Raw genomic sequence first — 18,136 nt, forward strand, 5'->3', positions numbered from 1 at the left:
GTCTGTCTCTGTTCTAACCCACCAATGCATGAATACCTAGTTAGAAGAACAAACGGAGAAACCCATAAAGCCACTCCAGTCTTCCTTTGGCTGGTGAAGAGATCAAAAAGGCATGAAAAGCAGCTTTTGCTCTTGACGTCACAGACCCACTGTCTGGCTGTGGAGATAAGGAAAGCATGAAGAAAAGAGTAGGAGGCAGCTCTGAGTACGGCCAAGAGAGACAAGAGGCCAGAAGGAACTGCAATTCTTCCTTCATATCATGGTACAGCAGCCAGATCAGCAGGTCCTAAGCAGTGATGCCTGCCTCAGAACAGAAGCTCAGGGCCTGACCCAGCCGTCTAGTGCGTGGAGCAGGCTGATTCAGCTGCAGGAGTCCTGGGCATGAGCATGGCCGGATCTCACCTATGAACAAGATTGGGCTCTCCATCTTTGTATTCATCCCTGATGGCTCATGCTAAATATCTGTGAATGAAGGAAAACGAGGTCTTAAGTGGGCAGAGAAGCTGGAAGGAACTGCAAGTGTGTGCAGGAGCCCTCTGGTCTGGTCATGGTTGGCACATGTTTTATTAAGCAAGTCTCTTCTGTTTGGGATGGATGGCATATTTTGTCACATGTGCAAAAGGGAGTCAGCCACAGGATGAGATGGTCTTGGGTGGAAGAGTTTCAAACTGTTAATCTGGGCAGGACAGGCTGTGGTTGAGGCTAGTGGTGCCTCAGTGTCTAGTCTGTGCAGGTATCCCTGTCTCCTCTTGATCCTCAGTTTGGGGTGAGTATGGGGTCTTTATCAGTTGCTTCTCACAGCCCCTCCTCAGATCTGACAACTCCCTGCACATGGTCTTGGCTGCAGGGAACTCCAGCAGACCCAGGCAGACAGCATCCTGTGAAGACAGCACCTTGTTTCCAGATTACAGAAGTGCTGTCTGAGTTCCACTGAACGACTTAAAACCCCAACATTTTTCTCATCCAGAGGGATCCAAAGACATTCTGGACACAGGTCTGAACTTTGAGTCTGCCTCCCCCAGGAGCCACCATGCGCTCTGGAGTAGGGGTGAGGAATCAGTGGGACAAACAAGTCCTGACAGCAATTCCAGCCATCACTGAGCCTCAGTCCTGCTTAGGTCAGTGACCTTGAGTGACAAATCCCAAGTCAGGTGCCTCCATTTGTAACCAAGAGAACCTGAGGCAAGGCCTTACCTATTCCTCACTAGACTTCTGTGAGGATACTTCATCACTATTTTTTAATCAATAAAATTAATGATTTTAAACACATAATGAAAAGAATAGCTGTGCTGTGCTGAGGATTTTCTGAACTTGGCAATATCTCTGCACAGATACTACCCACTCTATGTGGGATCTCCTTCACTCCTATGGTGGTCTGATGAGCTGGCTCTTAGGGTTGTACAGATGAAGCTTTGGAAGTTGGAGGGATCAAGTAGCTTTCCCAGGCTAGGCTGGTGGTAGAGCTGACATCTGAGTCCAAAGCCTATTGTTTCTAGTGTCAGGCATTATATTAGATGCGCATTCTGTTCTCTGGTAATACAATTAAGAAAACCAACATATGTACAGATATGTTTTTAAAGAAGAAAATGACATCACGTCCACTTGTTTGAGGCATCTTTTTTCCCGAGTAGGTGGAGGTGGGGGGGGCAGGGGGGGCAGCACCTCTCCTCCATCACTAGAGTCACAGACAATGCCCCACCACAAAGCCAGATGAACAAGAAAACAGAATGGATCCAACCAAAGTTTTAGTGACGAGGGAGTGTTCAGAAGCAAAGACTGAGAGGTGCGGTGCAGAAAGTGTATCTTTCTATGTCTGGGCTCAGTGAAGATGTACAGCTGTGTAGAAATAGGGCTGGACAAAAAGAGTGAGGTCTTACGTACGTGTGACTGAGAGGCAAACTCAGCAGCACCTGTTGGTGTTCTTTTGTCACAGAATGAAGGTCCCAGGAGCCACATACTATCAGACATGGTAGTTCAGAGAATTTCTTTGTAAGAATCCCTCACACAGACAGAGAAGTTTATGGCCACCTTGGGAAGAGGCTCTGGCTTCTCTGACTAGTAGAGAGCTAGGGTGGCAGAAAGAGACCTCACCCTGGAGGCTCTTGCTTTGTCATTTCTTTCAAAGTGTTTGGCTTCTGTTGTCAATGGTTCCATTAGTTTATATTGGATATATGCAAAACACATATTTTATATCTGTTTACATATACGCACATGTATGGGGGTAAAATTTACTAACATGAGATCAGTCAAAGATGACTCTTCCACTCCTTGGCCAAAGTGAGCCTTCAAACTCTGTGACTGTCCAGCCTCCCCGTCCTTTCTTCCACAGCTGGCTCAGGGCAGCCAGGGCTGAGGCAGACAAAAGGGAGCTGGGAAATCTCAACTAGAAAGTCGAAGACAATTTGTACCAGAGTGACGGGTGAAGGGTGCGTTGGGGGGAAAGGGATGGGGGGAGGTGGAGGGACACAGAGAGCATGAAGATATGGAGAAAGGGGGATGGTACAGAGGGGGATCTTACAGCCAGACAGAGAGGGGAGAAGGAAGCAGAGGGAGGGGAGTCATGGGAAACACAGAAGAGAATGGCAAAGGCAGACTGGAGGCTAGGGGTAGAGAAGATATCCTCTGGAGACCTGCACATGCAGGGGATGTGGTGTGGAAACTCAGGGGAGTGGGTCAGACAGACATCAGGAAGACAGGAAAGAAAGCAGGAGAAAGGCAGTGGGGGCTGCTTTCTGGTTCCCTTTCCAAATTCTTTTATGGATTAAAAAAAAATTGGACAGGACTCCCCTGCGTTGCCCTTGGTAGTTTCAGATTACTATGGGCCTGCTTCAGTTTCCCAAGTGCTAGGAGACGGGATGTTTGTACTGCAGGTGTGCACCAGTCCTGGCTTAGGCGCTCTTTTGCCTGGTTGCCCTGAGCCTGTCTGTTCACGTGAGCCTTTGCTGTGGACTGTAGTCTTGTTAGGTAAGCATGTCTCTATGTACACATACATGCTTTATATAGAAGGACCCTGGGCACAGCACTCTGATGCTTTCTGCCTCTCAATCTCTGTCTCCCTGTCTATCTCTGTCTCCCTCTGTTTCTCTGTCTCTCTGTCTCTCTTTTTCTCTGTTTCTCTGTCTCTCTCTCTCTCTCTGTCTCTCTTCCTTTCCATTAATAAAACGACAGCAATAGCAACCACTGCAAGGTGGTTGTTAGGGTTAACATTAAAAAGTATCCCTTAAATAACAATGTAAATTATTTAACACAGATCCGAGAAGATAAGATGCAGAAGCCTCCACTATCCTGGAGCCAACAATTCCTGGAGCTCCCATGCTTTGACTCAGTCCACCTCCTTGCTGATCACTCCATGCTGAAGCTCTTGATCCTGAAAGCAGACTACTCAGCAGCCTTTTCTCTCTCTGCCTCTGGCTGATCCACTGCTCCAGGCTGGTCGTGCGAGCGCTTGGTTCTCAGTTCTTATTTTTGCCCAGTGTCAAGGCATCACCAAGGCCATCAGGTCCTCTTGTCACTATACCTCCCTGTGCACCTTTCATTTCAGACTGCTCACCTGACTCCAGATCTCGTGCGTACTCTCTTGCCATCGCTTCCAGAACCACTTCCCTCTTTGGCCGCTCTTTGATGAGGTCACCCTATGCCTGCCATTGGGAGTGTCTGAAATCTCACCACATCCCCTCTTTTTCCTAGCACAGTCTATCAGTGGTTACTTCCTGACAGCAGGATGAAACCACACTCACTGGCTACTATCCAGGGCTCACCAAACCTGGCTTACCTGTACTTCCAACTGCCTCACCTGTGCCTATACTCTAACCACATTCCTCCCCTGTCAGCCAACTCTCCTTCAGTCACTATCAGCCACTGTCTGTACTCAGGGCTGATTGGCTGCTTCAGCCACGCCCCCTTCACGGTCACCTTTCAAACCATACCTAGGTATCAGGTACTGCAGTCTTCCCTTCCCCTAAGAAGCCTCCTTTGACTGTCTCAAGAAAATGAGGTCACCTAGACAGACACAGGGAAAAGAGAGGCAGACTTCAAGGTGGCTAGAGGGTACGGCAGCTGCATAGCTGTGCTATAGCTGCATATCGTATGACCCTCAAAGGTAAAGAAATAAGACCACTCAGGACCACTGGGGCTAACAGCTGATCAAGAGGACCACTAACTGTCGTTTGCCTCATTTTAATGGCATCTCTGTATTATTAGCCTGGTAAAGTTGCCTGTTCGTACTATGCAGGTGACACCAGGTCACATACGGAGGACATATAAAGACAGAAAACAGGAAAAACCTTACTGGGAAAAATCCCATCCTATTCTCTGCTCCTGCCCCATGCCATTCAATTCAAGAATAATCTTCCCTTCCATTATTCATCATAAGGTAAGCTATCCTACACTCCATGGGGTGATCTCATCATAAGGTGAGCTATCCTACACTCCATGGGGTGGTCTGATCTCTTGAGAAGCCTGATTCACACCTTGAGTATGTGCCTCTGCCCTGTAATAAAGTGCTCTTCTAGTTGCTCACTGGGTCTACCTGTCTCTCAATTCTTTTTCTGACAGTGCTCGGAACCCAGCTCTCAGCCAGGTCCTTGAAGCCTACCCAGCCTTGACCACAGGTAACAGAAAGGCCATGCACGTACATCCCATTTACTCAAGAGGCTGGCCAAGCTCCTCAAAGCCTAATCAGCAGCCTTTGAACTGATGCAATACTTTCCGGAAGGCTACACACAGGCAGTGTACACACTGGACTGTGTACATATGGCCACTTGGGGGTAAAATTCCAGGTACTCCCCTTCTCTTAGAATGGGGAGAGGAAGACTATAATTCCATTCAAGAGACTTTTTTGATGACCTACTATGCGCTGGGTACAGTAAAGATGGGCTCAGCAGGGAGCAGGTGCCCTACAGATGAAGGCTATGTTCATGCCCACGGTTTTACGCCTATGAAGATGAAGGAGACCCTGCGGTCCTCACCAGCCACTGTACACCACTCACCCACACTGCCCCACAGGTGCTTTCTCTGAACACGGTTCCCTTTGTGCCTACTCCTTCACAGAGAACACTGACTGGAACAAGCTTGAAGAGGCAGAGGAACCCTTGCTCCCCTTCCACCTTCCATGTACGCTTGGTCTCCCACTGGAGAAGAACCCGTGACAGATACACTGCCAGCTCCCTGTCCTGCCTCTGGGGAGCAGCAGATGGATGGGCTCTGCCAGGACCCTGCTGCCCACCCTAGGCTGGTATAGACCCTGTGTCAGCCATAACTCCAGGCTCTGAGCTGAGGTGACTGCCCCGTGGAATGAGGATTTGTGCATAACATATTAAATTTTACATGCAAAGCTATCTGACACAGGTAATTTGTCAGACCCTGAGAAGGCCAGGATAGCTTTCGTCTGAGGCGGGGAAACGTGTATCAGTCAAGTCACCAGAGACTAAGCTCCCTACTCAGAGACCGCAATGCAGGCCAGCTGCTCCAGGTCCTCCAGCTGCTCCCTGGGTGGGGGTGGGGAGCAAAGTCCAGCTTTGGAAAGGATTCTCAGGTTGTTTTCACACCTCCTTCACACAGTCCTCATTTTACAGAGCTTTCCCACAGTATCTGTTTGTAGTTTAGTCTTGTGGTGGATGCAAATGTTTGCAAATAAAAAGCTTTCATACATTTATCAGAGAGCAGTCCTTGTTTCAGATGCCCACTCTCTGCAGGAAGGAGGGCCTCACACCTACCAGGAGAGGCAGAAAGCACACCCATTGGTGTGAAGAACGAGAGGCAATTCCAATGGATGCTTCCTTACTACAAGGTGAAGACAGCTCTCCTCAGTAGGGAAGATGGCACCCAGCAAATATTTTTCTGATCAAGCCAATTTTGTCTGAGGTCAGTTATTTACTCAGAGTTGTGCTGACTCAAAACATCTCTCACCGTTTCTCATCTATAGAACATACTAGGAATGTTTTGGCTTTTGCTTATATTGGTGACTTCCTGGAGAGATTTACCTGTCACACAGGTCCCTGCATTTGTCAGGGATTGGTAAAATGGCTTGGGCTGGTGGTCACTACCTTCTCTCGCACACAGCACACAACCTCCCCTGCTCATTATCAGGAGGAGGTAGCAGGGTCACAGAGACCTCTCTTCGCTATGCCTACCTTCCTCTCCTTGTCACCATACTCCACGCCCAAAGTATCCATGGCCCGGACAATGGCTGCCAGAGACTGGATGGTGTTGCTGTAGACGACAGGCTTGTACTGCTTCACGTCTTCTCCAGAGAAGCCATCTTCGTGGATGATCCTGGAAGAAGAACCACAAAATAACACGTGATGAGTGCTGTGTCCTCACTTGACATGGACAACACAGGGTTTGGAGGCCCCAGCGTGAGCCCTGCGTTCACGGAGGGAGAACGGAAGAGCCATGTCCTGTGGAAATGATGGATTACTGAGTTGCTCTATAGGTGCTGTAAAAACTAAAAAAATCTAAAAAACAAAACGAAAACCCATTTACCTGAGTTACTGAGTAACTACAGTATATCATCTTCATATTCTATATACAGAGAAAGGAACAGGGGGCTGAAGACACTTGAAAGCACCTGCAGCAGGAGCAGCAGACACCAAATGCTCAGCCCATGCTCACTGCTGGTGACCTAAGAACAGTGCGGAGCCTTGACTTGTGTACACACAGAGGGTACTGCTGAAGATCCCTGAAAGAACCGAGCAAGTGAAAGACACAATCTCAGTCTCTCAAACAAGCCCCACCCCTTCTGCTGGTGTGGATCAAACCCAGGATCAGATGGATGTACTTGCTAGGTGAGGACACGTCTCCAAGGGGAGATGGCAGCCACGCCCACAGCTCACTCACAGTGCTTTTAATGAACGCAGGGTGATGCGTGGGTTAAATGAACAGCCATCCTAGCCTGTGCACATGTGTAAGATATACCATTGGAGGAAAAGCCAGCAGAGGGCATTTCCATATTCTTCCTTAGCTGGTAACCCTGTTCTGCTGGATCTTAACAACTGACAGAGTCCACACAGGGCACATCACAGAGCGGAGGTAGTGTGGTACATGTTCATTGCTGACAAGGATTCAGGAAAGAGGAAATCACACACAAATGGCAAGAATAGTCTTAAAATGGAAATAAATGAAAAACAAGCACATTTTAAGGACAATGTCAGAGGTTCTTTGTGCTTTGACAGACTGTGTGAACTCTTTGGTGGCCACATTTCCAGAACAGGAATTATTACCACGTATAACAGACTCAGGCTTGAGCATGAGAGCTGGGCCCTCTTTCTATGTCATCAAAGCCCCTGCCCAGGCCTTCATCACTTCCTTTCTGTCTAGAAGAACACCACAGACACATATCGTGAATGTGGCTCTATTGGGATTCATTCATATGCCACACAGTCTGCCTAAAGCACATAGCTCAATAATTGCTTTAGTAAATTCAAGAAATTGGTCAACCACAATTGCATTCCAGCTGTGGAGCATTTTGTGCCCTTCCCAAAGCATCCCTGTGCCCATCACCAGTCACTCTGCAGACCCCACTTCAGCACTAAACCACCACCCATCTACACTATTTCTAAAGATGTGCATAGTGTGGCCAGTCCACATACATAAGAATATACGGTATGTGTGTATTTGTGACTGGTCCTGTCATTTAACAAGTCTGTCTTTTCAAGGGGCTGGAGAGATGGCTCAGCGGTTAAGAGCACTGAAATGTTCTTCCAGAGGTCCCGAGTTCAATTCCCACCAACCACCTGGTGGCTCACAACCATCTGTAATGGGAACTGATGCCCTCTTTTGATTTGGTGTGTCTGAGGACAGGGACAGTGTACTCACGTACGCATGATCAATAAAATCTTAAAAAAAAACAAGAAAAAATGCCTTTTCAAGATATGCCCATGTTATAGCATGTCTCATCAATACATTCTTTTTTATTGATGAGTAATATTCCTTTGTATGGGCCTGCTACCATCAAGTTAGTCAGTCATCAGTTGAGCGACAGATATTAACTTCTGTGGCAAAGTGAGAGTGCTGGCTGTGGGTCCCAGTCTGAGTTTCTTTAAAAGCAGAGCAGAAAGACTCTGTGGACAGCTTGTAGGTTTGATTGATACTAAGTCTGGTTTTTGTTTTGTTTTGTTTGTTTGTTTGTTGTTGTTGTTTTTACAAAAGCTTCCTTTTAACTTACAAGATTTGTTTCTGTGAGTGTTTGCCTGCATGCATATAAGTGCACCACACATGGATCTCGTGTCCCACAGGTTAGAAGACAGGCTCAGATCCCTTGGAACTGGAGATGCAGGCAGTTGTGGGTGCCGAGAAGGGAACCCGAGTCCTCTGCTTGACCACTGAGCCATCTTTCCAGCTCCTGCCAAATCCTCTTGACGGAGCAACAGTCAAACAGCCCACAGGTTTGTGACCCCCAGAAAGTCCCGCAGGGAAATGCTAGCACACTGCATAGAGCTGGATAAGTGGAAGGGACAAGGGGACACTGGCTGTGCAGTGGCCTGTGGACTACAGGCTGGAGAAGCCAGGGACACCACAGGGGCTCATGGGCCGCAGGGGTGAGGATCAGCACTTGAAGGTTAAGGCAGCTGAAGCAGAGAGGAAAATGCTGAGGAAGGGTTCTTGGCATCTTTGTGGAGTTCCTGAGGGTCTTTGGCTGAGCAGAGGAGACTCCACAGCTCAAAAGGAAGTGTACCAGAGAAAGAATGTGCTCCAGGGGCCTTGGTGGCTGAACACTTGCCAGCACTTTCCCCAAGCCAGGAGATGGACCTCTGAAAAGTCAGAGGGCAGTCCCTGGGGACTGCTGGAGCCCGCAGCAGGAACCCAGAAGCCACAGCAACTAGGTCAAGATAGTTCTCATGGCTCCCTGAGGGCCTCCTGACACTGTCAGAAAGAAAGTCTAAGAAATCCACCTGCCCATAACTAACTTAACTATCCCAAAGAATAACAGAAGAAAGACAACAAGTTTTAGATGGGGATGGCAAAATCTAGATACTCAGCAGTGATACACATGATACCACCTTCCAGGGTGGAAATATCCTGGCTCTGGAGACAAGCAAGGAAGTGTGGCTCACAACCATGAGAAGCATCAGTTGACAGAGATAGAGGTGGAAGAGACACCGATGACAGAATTAACACTGTCTTGCAAAATAATATTTCAAGACATCAAAGGAGATTGTGAGTACAATTCAGAGATAAATGGAAGATATAGAAAATAACTGTATTAAAAGTTGTCCTAGGTGAAATTAATGGCAGATCAGATATACAGAAGATTGTCCAAACTGAAGACAAAGCAACAAAACTATTCAAATGGAGGCAGAAAGAGAAAGAGCTAAAAACACCTTATAATGCAAAAGTTCCAGTAATGCAAAGGATGGGGTGTGTGGATGCAGAAAGATGCATCTGGGAAAATTTCACATAACTCAAAAGTATATTAAAGTGTGTGAGATACACATGGGAACTTAAGAACAAACACTAACAACTGTAGAGAAGGCAGCGGGCACTCAGGCTCCATAAGCAGGTCCCTCAGGAGGCTAGCACTGTGCTGACCTGAGAGGTGCAGGTGAGATCTGCTGGCTTTCAGTGTGATGTGCTTCCCCAGAAGCAAGGGCAGATACCAGGACTTCACTTCTGACCCCTGGACCTACCACTCATCTGGGGATGTTCTCCAGACCCCAGCTTCTTGAATGTGGGCTGTGATCCCATAAGATCCTATAACTGAATGTAGGGTTATGACAAATTGGATAATAGGAAAAGGTTTCTGAAGAAGTAGTGGCTAAGAATTAATTGAAAATTAAATACATAATGAACCTGAGATGTCTTTGGTGTTACACATTAAAACCACATATATGTTACATATACTGCTATACATTTATATTACGTGAAGCAGCGTTCTCAACACTGACAATTGTGAAATCAAACTATCGAACAATGAGGACAGACTCCTGCAGTGTCAGATACAGCCAAGATCTAATTCTGTATGAATAAAGATTAACAAGCACATCTATCTCATTAATATCCAAATTTGTTTTACCCTTTAATTAATGGTAAGAATATATGTATACCACAGAGTTGTTTTAAAATAAACCTCTAAAGCATTTTATTACTATTAAATGCTTGATTTGTTTACCTATACTATGTATACACACACCTGGGGTTACATAAAAATTTCTCTGGCAAAGAAGTTGGATGGGGAAAAGAATGAGACAACTTTTCTTTCGATCCATGGTTGGCCAAGGGATTCCTTTTCCCATGGGGTTGGCACCATCTTTTCCCACACTCACCTCCTGAGGTAGGAACACTAGGTTTTCATTACATCCATATAACAAAAGAGACTGAGGCTAGGAGCTTAAGCCATTGACCCAGTCTCTCGTAGCAGATCAGCTGAGGCCAGAACCCATGTCTAAGCTGACAGTCCTTCTGACCACATCTGTTCTATCCCCAGAACACACAGATTACTGCCTCTCAGATTCAGCCTGGTTTCTGGCGTGGCCCAAAAGAAAAACATAGAAATGATGCAATTTGGATCAAGGGTTCAAAATCATGAGTAGAAGTCCTGTAACTTGTCGAATTGGCAAATATTGGCTTAAACTGGGCTTCCAGGGGTAAGGTTTTACAGCATCCCCAAGCAAAGAGTCCTAAGTCCCACATAGCACAAGAATATATGGTCCACACAAGACAGCAGTGCAAGGCTTGTCCTTCTCATGCCATCCTCCACTTCTTCCTCTTTCAGAGTTCAGGCTGAGATCTTTGTGAATATTAAATGAGGTCCCTTTATCTTCTCTCTCCTCACATCACTCCAGTGACAGCCAGTTGCTCCTATACTGCCTCTGCTGTGAGGGTCTAACTGTGTCATCCCTGGTAAATGCCTTCCCTGAGCAGTCTTGTTTCCTCATTAGCAAGCCGTTCTGAGAAATAAGATGGGTGTGGCTGAGCAAGCCAGACTGATGGAGGCAGGAGGATCAGAGATTCAAGGCCAGCCTGGACCACAAGAGACCCTGTTTCCAAAATACAAAACCAAAAACCCAAGGGAAAAAGAGAGACTACAGGGAAGACACTCCAAATAGTGGCCAGTAGGAGTCGTGGTCTCATTCTAAAGTCAACCTCCTGGTGCAGTTTCTGTCACCAGGTGCAGTTGGTGCACCTGGTGCAGTTTCGAGGTGGCCTGAGTGCGAGGGTTGCCACTCAATGCTAAATGTTTCACCTGCTACATTGCTTTTAATCTTCCAAGCAGCCCCAGGCTTGATAAAAATCACCAGCTCCTCTCTACAGACAAGGTTAGGCCACTTCCTGGAGGTCATACTGCTGGTGACTGGCATCTCAGGTCCTGTTTGTGACCTATGGGCAGAGGGTGAGAGGCAGGGCTGCTTTCTCAACCCCAGGCCCTCACCTCCAGGCTCCAGAGGTCCCAGTGAGTGCACATATACATGGTGTGTGTGTGTGTGTGTGTGTGTGTGTGCACATGACTGCAATGCCTCTCTAATGTTCTGAGGGCCTGGGTAAGGAAACCGGGCTCCTGAGAGTCCTCAGGGGTATACCCCAGGGGAGTTCAGTCACATGGGATAGCTCAGGCCTGGGTCCTGGAGGTAGCAAGATTAGGTTTTGGAAAGCTGAAGAAAGGCTCCATGAGGCTTGTGGCAACAGCCAATAGTCTGATGTAACACAGAAGCCTTTGATGGAACTGCTGAGTGAATGCACAGAATCAAGTCTCAGTGATGTCATGTGAGTCCCTTAAACCCACCCATGGCTGAAGCAAAAGCTATCCTGAAACCTCTGACTGATACAAACCACAGCAGTCCTTATTTTTTGCACAATCTAATGAGACCTGAGCTCCAGCCACTCCTCCAAGTCATACTTAAAATGTCCCATATTCGATAACAATACTTTGAGATCAACTCTCGTCATATTTGCTTCTTGACTCTTTTCTACCCTGGCTGTTGATATCTTGTTTCACCCACTGGTCCTCTCCTTCCCAGAGTTCCTGGCGCAGAGATGTCGAGGGGAGAAACATCACTCCTTGAGCTGCGTGCACTCAGATGTACAAGATACGTCCCACCAAGGAGCTCACAGGCTAGTCTGCTTGTGTGCGTTGGGTGGGATTTTTTATATATATATAACTGCAGAGCCAGGGTATGAAATGGAGGTCAAGTTATTTTTCACCGTGTCCACCTAAAACCCAGGACTCTGAGGGGCTGTTCTGGGTCACCAAGCCAGAAGAGCCAGGGGAAGGAGGAGTTTGACCAGACAAGGGTGACTGCAGCCAGAGTATTCAACTATGGACAAAAGCTGCCAGCTGCACCCGGCTACTCACAGCACTACTAAGTGGGTGATCTTGGGGAAGAGGAGGGTGACAGGGGCTGACCACAGCAGGTGACTAATTTCCAGGAAGAGGCAGTCAATGACGGGCTCTTTCCCCCCTCCTCTGACTCTTTTTGCTGCCGTGGGGATTCTGTGGAAGGTCCAGACCTGGCACTCCTTGCTTTCAGCCCCTTTTCTAGGGCGGGGCTGCTTTTAGCTGCAGGAAGACTGCTGGGCACAGACACCTTATATGGTCACAGAACCACAGGCTTGGGAGCAGGAAGGGACCTCACACACTCATCTGGCCTGGGAGCCTTTCTTAAATCACAGGCTCCTTTTGAGACTGTGACAAATGTACCAGCACAGGTTTTTCCTCCATTTGTGGAGGGTTGTGAGCACCTGACCAAAAGCTGCGGGGAGCCAACTCCAATAATGGAGTTTTCCCTACCTCACCATCCTCTGCTACAAGCTTGAATGATTTAGACCGGGGTGGGGGTGGTGGTGCCAGGCACTAGCTGTGTGATGGGGTGACTTCCCATAACTGCTGGCTGTCAACTGTTCTCATTGTGTTGTGTTCAGGGCCCAGAACGGCTGCACGGGCAGGAGAGCAATAGCCGAAGTGACTGCTGGTACATTTGGTACACAGAGGCTGTCTTGTTACTGTCCTCCAGAGGAAAAAGATGTCCTAAGAGGAGGGCTTCTATGAGGTGCACCTTTGAGTGTATCTGTGAGGGCATCGCCTGACATGTTAGCCGAGGGGATAACGTCTCATGAGCTGGGTCCTGTACTAACTAGAAAGGAAAGCAGATGAGCACCGGCAGAGCATCACGGTTCCTTTGTCTCCGCTTCCAGATTGGCCGCTGAGGACCAAGGCACCGCCCCAGCCACGCCTCCCTCACCCGGATAAACTGTGCTGCTCTCAAGGAAGTAGCATAAACCAAACCTTCCCCCTTTAAAATTGTCTTTTGTCTGCTATTCGGTCACAGTCATGAGAGAAATAACTCACAGAGATGAGCCCTGGAGGATCTCCACCCACCAGGGAGAAGACAAGAAAATGCCGACAAACTCCAGCTGGAGATGGGGATAGCTGGAGTGGAGAAAATGGACATCTTGGGAGAACGTATGGGTTGAGCCATCATAATGATACTCAGTGATACTCAGGAGTGTCTGAGCAGGAACGCAACCTCATCAGACATTTCTCTGGGAACTGTTTTGCTTCGGTAATACATGATAATAGGTTCCAGTCACCATTGGCAGGACTGAGCCAATCAACGGTGTGATTGTAACTCTGGAGCCATGAACCTCTTAGGTGGCCAGTGACAATCCTGGCCTCATAGATCACAAGTGTAAGCAAACAGTGAGCAGGAAGCCGCTAGCACATAGGGACTCCACAGAACCCATTAAAACACTAAGATAAAAACACGACTAGGTATGGTGCACTGGGTGTCCTGTGCAGCCACATTAAACTCGAGGTGTGTGTTGTGGGAGCATGCATGGAAGCCGTGGAGAGGGAGGAGGATGGATAGGCTGGAGCAACAGAACGGAGCAGTCATCACTTTTGGTGGTAGCGGTCAGTGATTTGTTATTGTCTTCTTTTTGTCTGCTTCATTCTCAAAATGTGCATGTGCTGTCATTGTTTAAGTTTTAAAAGAGATGATTCATTATTATTATTATTGGCACATGTGGGGGGGTACATTCATCATAACACACATGCAGAGGTCATAACAACTTTAGGGAGTCAGTCTTTCCTTCCACCCTTATGGGTGCTAGGGATTGACTGAGGCCTCCAGGTCTGTGCAGCACGTCCCTTTACCCCAAGTCACCTCACTGACCTGCAATACATTTTTCAATGGGAATCAGATACTCTATGTTCATCACCGTGCCCGTGTTGATGAGACAAGGTTAGCAGGGTAAAGCGGTGTCTGCAGGGGTCTCCTGATCTGATTTGTTTGGGCTTGGCTTGATATGAGGCCCTACTGCATTGTCAGGCCCATGCGGCCAGTGCCCTGCCTTTTGGGGACTCAGACTAGACGTCAAAATAAGACTGACGATGAAAACATTTAGGAAAGAGTGTAAAAAATGGCATCTTGCAAGGGTAGTGGACAGACATAAGAATCAGCTATGTGAGCTGCCACGTAACAGCCATTGTCCTAACGCTCAGAGAGCTATTTCCCTGCCTCTTTTGAAGCTAAGAGTGGCCACATGATCTAGTTTAGGCCAGTAAGATGAAAGGGGAATGTTTAGATATGCCTCTGACAAAAAGCATTTTATTTCCTGGTCCTGAAACAATATCTTTGTGAATACTTTCCCTACTTTTCCCACTGGCTTTCTTTCTCCCCCTTTCCCACAGGGCTCCTCTCCTACAGATATTCCTGGCCTCCTGCTTTGTATGCAGTGTAAGGAGTCAACATGAAGCTGTAGAGACACTATGGTCAGATGCTAAATGTCACCACGATGGGAATGGAAAATCAAAGGGGGCACAGGGAATCCACCATGACTTGCTGAACTGATGTCTAAACCCTTATAAAGACAGTTCATGTTTTCACCATGATGCCCTCTGCCTGGGCCACAGAAAGGATCTGCTCCAAGGCCACATGTGGGGAACTGTGACTTAGAGATAAATCCATGCCCATAGGGACACAGTTGGCGTATGACAGAGCAGGGACAAAATCCTCAGAGGCCTCTCTGTTGTGCCACAGGTCTCTGATGGCTCTGGAGCTGAGGATGATGGGAGATCCCAGGTGAGAAAAACATGGACCAATCTGCAAAACAGAAAGACTTTCTTGCCTTGACAGGTCCAGGGCTTTGGGGGAGCAAGGTGTCCTGTACTCACGCCCATCAATCCATTCCCTAAGTTACTTTCATGGATAGTCTGAGTCCCTGTTCTGTGTCAGGTAAGATATCAACATCGAGGACTCAAGGGTAAGCTAACAGGCACAGTTTCTGCACTCACAACGGCCTTATTCTAGTGGGAGGTAGAAGATGAACAGGAATTTCAGAACATAAGGGTAAGGAGAAAGAATAACCAGAAGGTTCATACCCTGGGTTCATACTCTACCACCTGAAGCAGTGCTGACAGTCTCTGGAGCTGGCTGGGTTGGGAGCAGCACTCCAGATACAGGAGGTGTGTGCAGATGTGAGGTCTCTGGGTGTTGGAGGGATGTATGCTGAACGCTCCAGGTGGGACCAGTTCATCAGGAATGCTCCCTGGAGTCTAGCTCAAATGCTCTTCGCTATGGAAGGACTCTGTTGACTCTCAGGAGGAATGTGTAAGAGCAAGCTGACCCAGTGTGGGGAACATCATAAACTGCACCCAAGTTTAGAGGGGTGGCAGGAACCGGCAGAGCAGCTTGGAGAGGGGCACAGCAGGCGGGCTGCACTATCAGGAAGGAGTTGCTCCACCTAAGACCCCATCTGTCTTGTCCCTGTTGAGTGTCCCTACTGTGACTGGGTTTGGTTAGTACATGTACATACATGTGCTACACATGTGTGTGTAGAGGTCAGAGGTCACAGGGATGTCGTCTTCTATATTTCTCCATCTTGTTTTTTTTTTTTGAGGTAGACTCTCTTACAGAACCTGGAGCTTACTGAGTAAGTTAGCTAGGCTAGCTAGCTAAGGATCTGTCTGTTTCTATCACCTTGGCACTGGGATTACAGGCATGTGCCACTGTATCTGGGATTTGAACTCGGATCATCATGCTTGTGTGGCAAGCACTTTACTGAATGAACCATTTCTCCAGCCCTCAATAGACAGTGTCATTGCATTTGCGTTCCCTCAAGGATAGTGGGGTGGACTAGCTTCAGGGACCACTAAGAGTAAGGACTAATGAGAGAAGCCCATCAGACCCTATGGTACAATGTATGCCAGGCGAAGCGCAAGGCTGAGTGCTAACAGCTTCTGGGGGCCACAGGATTTCAACTCCTCTAGACTACACCATTCATTCAGTCTAAGAGAGGAACACATAAAAGAAGGAAGCATACAAGCAAGCATTGTAGTGTAATACGCACAGGACAGGTGACCCGTATTAGGTGGAGTGAGAGTGAGTTAGGAGCCAGGAAGTTACATGTAAAGGTAAGAAAGGCTTGAATGAACAGGGAGATATAATGTGTAAAGGAAAGTTTTAGGCAAAGAACAGAAAATGCAAACAACATCCAGCTGGTACCCTGTGTGCTGGGGCAATAGAGTGAATGACAAAGACTGGAGGGGCAGGTCAGAGATCGCAGTGGGGCCCAATCACCGATGGCTAACATGCTAGGTTTATGTTGGCTTTTAACTACATGTAAAACATGGTCACCTACTAAAATAAACGTTCATCTGTGCACCTCCCAAGCCATCTAGACTCCCACCTGTGGTACTGCTCCAGTAATAGCAGGGCATTTTTAAACGGCAGCTCTCCTCCTCTTTCCCTGACTTCCACAGCTCTGACTGAAGGTCTGTTCTTGGAACACTTATGGTTTCCAACCCACACAGCTGAGCAAAAGAGAAGGAAGATAGCTGCCTCCAACTATCCTGCCACAGGGAGGAGCCATGCCACAGGCTGGCACATGTCCACAAGCATAGCCGCTCCCAAAATGGCTTCCCACTGTGGCTTCATTTCACGATGAATACCATGTTCACTTCAAAAAACTCCTCTTTCCTTTGAAACAGGGTCTTGCTGTGTAGCCTGGGCTGACCGCGACTTTGCAATTGTACCGCTGCCTCTGGAGTGCTGACATATCAGGTAGAAGCTGGCTTGCTGGGCTGACAAGTGTTTCTTACATGGTGAGATGCTAGGTACAGACTTCAGGGCCTCTGCTGAATATTGGGGTGCATTATGTAAGGGGGTATACAGCATGGGCAACTCAATCCATCCTGTCCAGGCTTCCTCATGTGCCTTGTGTCACCCTGGAGTCTTCACTGGCTGTATGGAGTCCATCATCTGAAAGAACCATGAATTATCATCCAACTGCACTGGTCTCCACTGAAGCCTGTTCTGAGATGTGACCCCTTGTCACTTTCAGATCTAGTTGCCAGGGGGAGCTGACTGCTACACTTCTCCCAGGGAAGCAAAAGCACCAGAGCTTGTATGGAGTTGGATGAATGCTGGTTGACTCTGTTCCCCATCCTGCAGGCTGGACTGTATGATGTCTGAGTACAAATGGGACCCTGGGCAATTTTAGGAGGTGAGAGATCCAATTAAAACTTTCCTGGCTAAATGGTAAATCTGTATGGGATGAGAAAAATTATTTTTAAAAAATTAAAAGGTCTTTTAGTAATTAATGTTTTATATATAGAGAGCTCGACATGCTAATATTAGACTATTATAGAATGGAGTTCTAAAATAATAGTAATAGGCAAATCAGTCCCCTAGGGGAGTGACTGGCACAAACAAGGGACATGTCCTGCTGACAGTGACTTGCAGAAATCTATTATAAAGATGCCATTTTTAATAAGATGCGACTCTAGCCAGAAGCAAAGATGTCAGCTGCCAGTTGTCACCAGACAGAGCCAGGGACAAGCCTGGGACTTGTTGTGACTCCAGGGCAGAGCCTCCGCTGCCATCACTGGGAAACAACATAGATCTGCCCTTCCCCCATGCTCCAGGTGGGGTAGGGATGGGGTGAGGGGCAGTCTCTTTCATCCTTCTACTGGAGCTGCTGGTCTGTACCTGGGGTCTTGGTCTCATGGTAGAGATCTCAGATCTCGGACCTGAAGGCAGAAGATACTGGGGTTCTAAAGAACGGTCACAGACTAAAACAACCCCAGGTGAAATAGAACTCTTCAAAGGCCAGCATCTCTAGCCAGAGCCTGAGCTCTGGCTTGTGTTAAATCAAAGCTTTCTGGAACTCTTCTCTGCCTCCTGTCAGGACACCTCTGGCC

General features: G+C 47.7%; 1 protein-coding gene across 3 annotated transcripts in view; it reads right to left on the bottom strand.

Annotated features, from left to right (window-relative positions):
- Nucleotides 1-18,136, bottom strand: part of Gnao1 (G protein subunit alpha o1) — a 150,917-nt gene that overhangs the window by 61,998 nt on the left and 70,783 nt on the right. For all 3 annotated transcript variants that reach the window (XM_028770429.1, XM_028770428.1, XM_028770427.1), the window contains exon 3: nucleotides 6,132-6,273. In XM_028770429.1, the coding sequence (XP_028626262.1) occupies nucleotides 6,132-6,273 (142 nt within the window). The remainder of the gene's footprint in view (nucleotides 1-6,131; nucleotides 6,274-18,136) is intronic.

Source organism: Grammomys surdaster, unplaced genomic scaffold (genome assembly GCF_004785775.1).
Source record: "Grammomys surdaster isolate TR1022 unplaced genomic scaffold, NIH_TR_1.0 201, whole genome shotgun sequence".
Classification (NCBI taxonomy): Eukaryota; Metazoa; Chordata; class Mammalia; order Rodentia; family Muridae; genus Grammomys; species Grammomys surdaster.